The sequence below is a fragment of the Varroa destructor genome, unplaced genomic scaffold, assembly GCF_002443255.2.
Source record: "Varroa destructor unplaced genomic scaffold, Vdes_3.0 BEIS01000001.1, whole genome shotgun sequence".
Lineage (NCBI taxonomy): Eukaryota > Metazoa > Arthropoda > Arachnida > Mesostigmata > Varroidae > Varroa > Varroa destructor.
In genome coordinates this window covers 10,333,377-10,340,703 of record NW_019211454.1, presented here as the reverse complement: position 1 = coordinate 10,340,703, position 7,327 = coordinate 10,333,377, and the positions used below count along the sequence as shown (strand labels likewise).

Sequence of the window (7,327 nt, the reverse complement as noted above, 5' to 3'; positions counted from 1 at the left end):
TCCATTAATAATTTTGCTACACTAATTTTCCAGTAAAAAAAAACCGTTTCTTCAGAAGAGAATAGGCTAATAATTTCCATGGCTTTCGGAGCTGCGGGCAATAAACTCTTTAACAATTGTTCTATAATGCATGGGAAACGATAAATGGCTGAGTATTACTGGTACCGTACAGCTTGGAAGTGGTAGCTTTCGTTTCTAATGAATAAATTGGGACAGAGGAAAAGTCGTAACGTGTTATTCGTTCAATCCGGCCAGTTGTTGACAATATCGCGGAATAAATTCGGCTACTTGCTTTACGACAACATAACTATTTCAATCGAGTAACTAATAGAAAAACACACCTTAATCCGTTAATTAATATGGAGATTTTTCGTAATTCTCTCTCGTTTACATCCTAGCTCACTATCAAACACAGCTTCGTTGTTCGTGCTGGTCAGTGTTACTTCTTCCAGGCTTAAATGTATTTAAGGTATTACACGGTGAACGTGCCGTTTTTTCGAGTTATTCATATTTGTAGTACTATTATGTTCTGTGTAATTGAACGTTACTGGCGGGATTACTCCATGGGACTGCATTGCCTTCTGAAACGTCCAAGCAACAAAACCATTTCGCCATACTTCCGGGATCCAAGTCAGTAACCAAAGTATGCTTAGATAAATGGCATTTCCAGATATGTACAGTGCCCGAGGTCGGACAGATAGCAGTGCTTTGTCGAAACAATACATCAGATCATTGAACTTAGTCACACTCAGTCCACCAGCCTGGGCCATGACCACTCGCTGATAAGCATGGAAATAAGCGTCATACTGTGCGCGTTGCTCTTCATTAAAATTATGCCACATAAGGTCAGCGTGCAATTTTTGATTGGCCATTATTGATGTAATATTAGAAAAGTCACCGAGTCGAAATTTAATGACGTGCACACCAAACTTAGCCAGCTCCATGGCAAGCGCATCCGAGAACCCTTCTAGTGCGTATTTCGACGAGCAGTATATTGCTAGGCCTGGATAAGCGAGCGTTCCATTCACACTAGTCAGGTTTATCACCCGCGTTCGGTTGCTCATAATTCTAGCCATCAGACACTTCACTAGTCGAATTGCTCCAGTGTTAACTGTGAAGATGTAGTCAATCTGATCGTCGGTAAACCAGTCGAACTCGCCCATTATACAGACTCCTGCGTTATTCACGACTGCGTGAAGCTTTGCAGATCCCACAAGTTCATCTACCTGCTCACAGAATGACTTTATATTGTCCTTCGTGAAGTCCAATCCAACGACCTTAATTCCCACTGATTTCAGCTGGGAAGCGGATTTTCCGTAAGGATGAACACAGGTTGCGATAACTTGAAATACGCCATTGCGACCATTTCCTTTTTGTAGGTGATTCGCCAACATATAGCCGATTCCGGAATCGCATCCGGTGATCAAAACGTATTCGGAGCCATCTAACGTTACAGTTTCCTCTCGAGTTACTAACCAGAGAACGACAGCTAGAGTTGCAACGCATACAAGCAAAAATATCAGCGACATCTGGAAACTGGTTTTACAGTTGTTTATTGTTAGCTATAGCTATGAACCATTTGTCTTGAATTAAATGATATACATGCATGCGAGTGCTACAGTATCCTGTATATATTACTTTTTAGATATATATATATATATATATATATATATAAGCAAAAAGTAAATTATGTTAGCTATTGTTGCACGTGCAACTTTCTGCAAACGTAGATGCTTTTGACTACAGAAAGCCAGTCGTTCTCTGTTGCCAGTGCATCACCTGGGAGCATTTAGTTCAATTCGGACAACTTTCGTTCGTTACCTGCTGTGCTGAGAAGCTAACAGCTCTACGATTAGTTTAGGATATTCCCAAAGGAAGCTCATACAGCTTATAGAATGCACAATTCAAGCTCTTTTCAGCAGAAAGCTCTTCGAACAAGCACTATTCATCTGAGTTGCCGGTTGCCCACCTATTTGTTGACGCGAGTAGCTTTCACACAAGAACAGAACCATTCTACAAGGGTTACCGTTCAGTCGGTCGCCAACAGAGGGCGCCACTCGCGTGATCCACATTCAGCGTCTTCGAATTTAATCGCTTCCATTGGTATTATCGCCGACTGATATCACGATGGTAGTCTGATAAGGATCCTTTTTTGGCTGAGATCCACCAGCAAATATGGCTATAGATAGTGACTCGATGGTGATGATGATAGTAACAATAATAATGAGCAAAAAAATTGGCTAAATGTCACTAATTTACGCGTAAAAATTATGTAGCATTTTAGTAAGAAGCACAAAGGGAGCCTAAAATAAATTTACATATAATTTTGCACACGAATTACATCGACATGACCTGCACGAAAAATTGCCTAGCCCTATCGTGCATTAGGGTCGACGCGAACTATTATCGGAAATTTTCGAGAAATTATTCAACTTTTATCATCATGTTACATTTATGTCTAAAATATCTGTGTATTTAATGTTAGCACGTTAAAAGTTTAAAAGATGCTATATTCTTGTTTGCCCTAACTATGCAGATAAGTTACGCGGTCGATCGATTTGTTCATTAATCAAACACACTTTCATTATTTAAATAGAAGGACTCACAATTATTACGTTTACATATTCCATCTCTGATGCCTCCTATTGAAACAAAGTAAATCATTTTCTTAAAATTCAAATGACGTCCTCCAAGAGATGTTCTTAGTCCCTCCCGTGTACGGATAGCGCACCCCATTGAAAAGACAGCAATAGTGACCTTCACTGACGGGATCATCTGGCAACAGGGGTGATGGAAGTGATTTTCCCGGGGGCAAAATAGGCGTTCCAGTATTACTTCATAACATTTGATCAAGCTCGTATGTGTTACCTGAAAATTCTCTGAAAAATCCTATTTCCATTGCTTTTTTTTTGCAATGTTACATCATAAAGATCTCTTTCTGCCACGTTTGTATTGCATGCATGTTTAAGAAAAACCATATGTATTCTATATAAGCCATGGTAATAGACTTTATAGTAATATGCCTAATTCTGTAGATTAGGCGATTGTGATTTAACTTCTCTTCATACCATTACGCCGCCTTTACTTGTATAGTTTATATATAATTCAGGGCATTTAGCTCAATAACGTAGAATTAGATTGTGGGTGGAGGTGTTATTGTTATTTATTATGAATTAGTATTTTTGCTATGGATTAATTTTGTATCGATTTATTGAGACAAGTAGCAAGGTTTTGCTTAAACAAATACATAAACAATTGAATAAAGGAAAGGTTGGATCGTCTGCATTATGTAAGTCAGCTACTTTACATAGCTTTATCAGTATACTAACTCTAGAGTTTCAAATTATCTAAAATGCTTTAAAAACATGACAGAGATACTGGTATTAAGCACGTAGACGACTAAGAAAACTGAAAGCGACATACGATAACTGAAAAAGCAAATATTTCATAAATAGGTTTGAAGTCGTCTTTCTTATTGGTGGTTTTTACCTTTGAACCTTTTCATTATTTAAAATATATTAATACAGGCTTTTCGTAACAGGCTTTCGTTTAGATGGCAATTGTGGCAATAATGTGAAGATTTACGATTAGTAGCAGAACTAATTGTTACTGATGAAACATCGAGTGGGAGCAGCCCTTTGACACGCTTTCTCGGTGTTCATTACTTTTTCATTGCTTGTGGTGTTCATTACTTACCCGAACTTTACGGCGGGTCCGTTTGGCGCTTCGGAGAAAACTAGTTCTTTCAATGACAACGGCTGCCTTCAGCGTACCACACGATCAACTGAAACAATTTAAGAGCATTTCTATCGACGAAGACGGTCACACACAGTTGGCAATATCTCACAATGTGCAGAAGGTAAATAATAACCATTTATTATCAACATGATTTGAAATACTCAAACAGAGACCGAATTATATTGAGGTTCATTATTTGTACGCATTATATATTATATATATATATATAATTATATATAATTGGAGTATAAAGTTATGTACGTACCCTGCCAGACTTGTAGTTGACGGCTTTACGTTGCGACAGGATGAGGAGTTATTCTACGTCAAAGAAATAAATCATCCTCTATGTAAGAAATGGATTATTGGTTCAATGCGCATTTGGAATAATAACTGATGCCGACAAAAAGTTTAAGAAATTAATTGCTAATGCCTTATCGGTTTACTAAACTTCGATCACCTGGACAATGCAGCTCTATGCAATTTTACAAATGTGAGATCATTGTCCAATGGCACCAGCTTCTATGCGACAATGTTCTGTGGTCAACTTATATATTTGCCATTAGTCCTGTGTGCGATCAGTGTCAAATTCAAACTTTAACTTATCTTTCTGCGAGTAAGAATCTTCGAACAGGTTTCTTTACACCTCGTTCTTCCACGCTTTTTTCGAAAACCAAAGCGATTAGGCGGTTTCGTAGATTTCCCTATATATGAAGTGGTGATAACAGGAGCTCACTGGTCGTGTACAGCGACGTCGGCCTAACGGTCAACGGCGTGTTCTCACAGCAGAGTAACGATTTGCTAATACACTTCGTCGACCACACTGTAACGCCGCCGCGGCCGCTTGATGATCGTTGTGAAAATAATCCCGCGTTTAGCTGTCGAGAAACCAGCCGACATATCTTCTGCGCCTTGTAGCAGGCCAGAAAGAGTAGCTCCAATAATTCCAACAAAGTCGCCCAGCCGGAACTTCAATCGCGTGTACACCAAGGCGGTCCAGCTCCGGCCAAAGCTTGAAGGGCGAATTTCCGTGATGTGCTATAAACCACATCATGGAAATTCGCCCTTTATATATCGTCAACCCTTAAACAGAATTCTCTGACGTCCTCTGTTTTAAAATTTAACTGAAGCATTTGTACTTATCTAGCACCCAGTTTGGTAGAAGGACTACTCTCGGGTCGGAGGACGGACATGCTCGCATGGATTTTCGGCCGGCTAAGAGTGTGCTGTAAATGCTTAGGCATAATGTACTCGATACTCGGATCGCAGCTCGTTATAAGCACATATTTGTTTTCTCTCGTGGTAATCTTTTCGCATTTTTTTAGCTACTTAACACTGGATCTTTCTCGCTCCTATAGCCACGAAAATCAAAACAAAGAAGAAAAGCGTAAAAGCAAGAACGTTTCGAATCATCACCAATAGTCATTTGACGTCCTTTGGTTTTGTGTTTAACGTGCTTTACAGTCACGTCTATTTATACTCAAATCAAGCAATAATTTAAACATCGCTCGTGGCAAAGAGTGGGGTTGAATTTTTGCTAGACAAACAGCTGTCTCAAGTTATACCTTAGTTGACGCAGGGGCTTGAACTGTCGAAGCTCTTGATGACGGAAACCAAAGATCGCTCTTTGAAGCTCCGCTAGTAAAGCATATAATATCACTTGTGTAGATAAGGCAAGTTATTGTCTATTATACTTTAGTAAATTTTTAAGTACAACTTCATTATTATTACCATCTTATTTTTTTAAGACCTGAAAAGCTCGTTTCCTTTTCTTAACTAAACAAAATTTACAATCTACTGAAATGTTTCTGCGATAGTCGGACCCGCTATCCCTATTACCATAGCCTCCTTAAAAGCTTTTGCGCTGACGTAAAACTGGGTAGGTATTTTACCCGACCAACATTTTCCCTTTAAGCTAGCAAAATTCCTTTTAACCTTTTCACACATGGCCTTAAAACTTAAAATGCCTTAAGTGTTTATGAGCTATATCATCGTAACCAGTACGAGGAGCTTAAATAAGCTATACCATAGATAACTCCAAAAAACTTAAATATATGAATGAGTAGGTCTAAGTCATATCATCTTATCTCAACTGCTAACACAAACATACGCATTCTTGCGATTAGAAAAGCTCAGTAGTAATAACACCTTATATACGACTATATTTTATGGACGGTAACGACGCTATTGCCAAAACAACTGTCCAAAATTAATTTGGCAAGCTTAAAAATGACATTTAGAACCAGGAACATGATTTCCGTTCTGATCGACCGTCTAAGTTTGACAAAAACCACCTGATGGCATTTTCTAAGAGAAACGGTCAACAAAGAATACGGAAATTTACCAAAGATATCGGCTGCAGTCACACGACTGTGGTAAGCCACCTCAAGCGCCAACGTCAACCACTGATTGGAACGGGTGGCCAAAAAAGAAAAGCCAAAAAAGAATCTAACGGGATTATCATCATCTAAAAAAAGTTTTACGGTTGCTAGGTTTGCAAGGGCTCGATTCACTGAACATTGTTTCCATAAACCAGACAGTTAATCGGCGCGTTCATTTGACTCACCTGCATCGAAATGACCAAGCTATTTAAGAGAGAAGACTTGACAGACAAGGTCAGGTCATACTGTTTCATGATAAAGTGAGGCCGCACACGACAAACATCGTCCATCCCACTACTTTCATAAGAGGTCTTGTTTAAATTTTGGCAAAGGAAAACGGCACATTTGACAGTAAAGAATGTCCTAAAACCTGGCTGAACGGGTTTGCAACACCAAACGCGACAACTGCTGGTAAGAAAAAGTAAATAAATTGCCTGGCAGCTGTTATCAGTAACATGGTACACATAACATAGTAACTTAATGTGACAGGAATATGGGATGCAGTTAAAAATACGTTGGGACCTAACATATTACTTGCCAATCTACTTAAATTAAAACGAATTTTGACCTTTGTCTCTCATGTGACTGAGTCGCTTTGATTATTATTGTTATTAACAGTTAATATGATCGAAAAATCACATATATATTTGTCTGTTTCGTGGTAGTGAAAAGTCCAATCACACTGATTATGAATTGAAGTTATCTCATGATTTTTTCCCGTTTCCTTACGCAATTTGCCATTTAGATCTTCAAAACGTGAAAAGAAGCAATGTTGCGCCGTGAAAAAAGATAGTCAAACAATTAAATAAGCTAATATTATGTTTCACCTGTATAGCTTGAGTAGAACACGAAAAAAAAAACAGGCCTAAAATGCGAATTCAACGCATCTATACAAAAATGAATGTTTGTGTGTCGGTATTTGCAGGTGTCATTGTCGCATATTATTTTTATGTCCAATAAAGCCAAAGTCTTTTATTTAAGGTAAATAACGTGATACTAAACATCGAATGAAAAACCTATGTTTCTAACAAGGTTTTTATTTATTCCTTGTTACAAACCCGTTTCCGGCATTCTACAGTCATTATTAACGACACAACAGAAGCTCAGCGTTCTAAGCACAAAGAAAGGCAAACGAAAGCTTATATATAAAGATATTTAGTTACCTTCCAGTTTTGATTACTGTATGTATAGAGAAATGTTTACTTCCATAG

General features: G+C 38.3%; 1 protein-coding gene and 1 long non-coding RNA gene across 3 annotated transcripts; both read right to left on the bottom strand.

Moving 5' to 3' along the window:
* Positions 1-346: 346 nt before the first annotated feature.
* LOC111244084 (retinol dehydrogenase 5-like) lies at positions 347-2,133 on the bottom strand. Of its 2 annotated transcripts, none has more exons than XM_022790699.2 (2): positions 1,822-2,133; positions 347-1,536 (listed from the first exon to the last, which is right to left on the bottom strand). In XM_022790699.2, exons 1-2 carry the CDS (start codon positions 1,881-1,883, stop codon positions 465-467), a joined length of 1,134 nt encoding a protein of 377 aa, XP_022646434.1. In that variant the 5' UTR covers positions 1,884-2,133; the 3' UTR covers positions 347-464. The 2 variants fall into 2 exon arrangements, with proteins under 2 accessions (XP_022646434.1, XP_086833410.1); XM_086977284.1 differs by having other exon boundaries at positions 1,970-2,051.
* Positions 2,134-2,303: 170 nt separating this feature from the next.
* LOC147758234 (uncharacterized) lies at positions 2,304-7,327 on the bottom strand. Its single transcript, XR_015319045.1, has 3 exons — positions 4,004-7,327; positions 3,697-3,784; positions 2,304-2,879 (listed from the first exon to the last, which is right to left on the bottom strand). It is a non-coding gene; the product is annotated as an uncharacterized LOC147758234 (long non-coding RNA).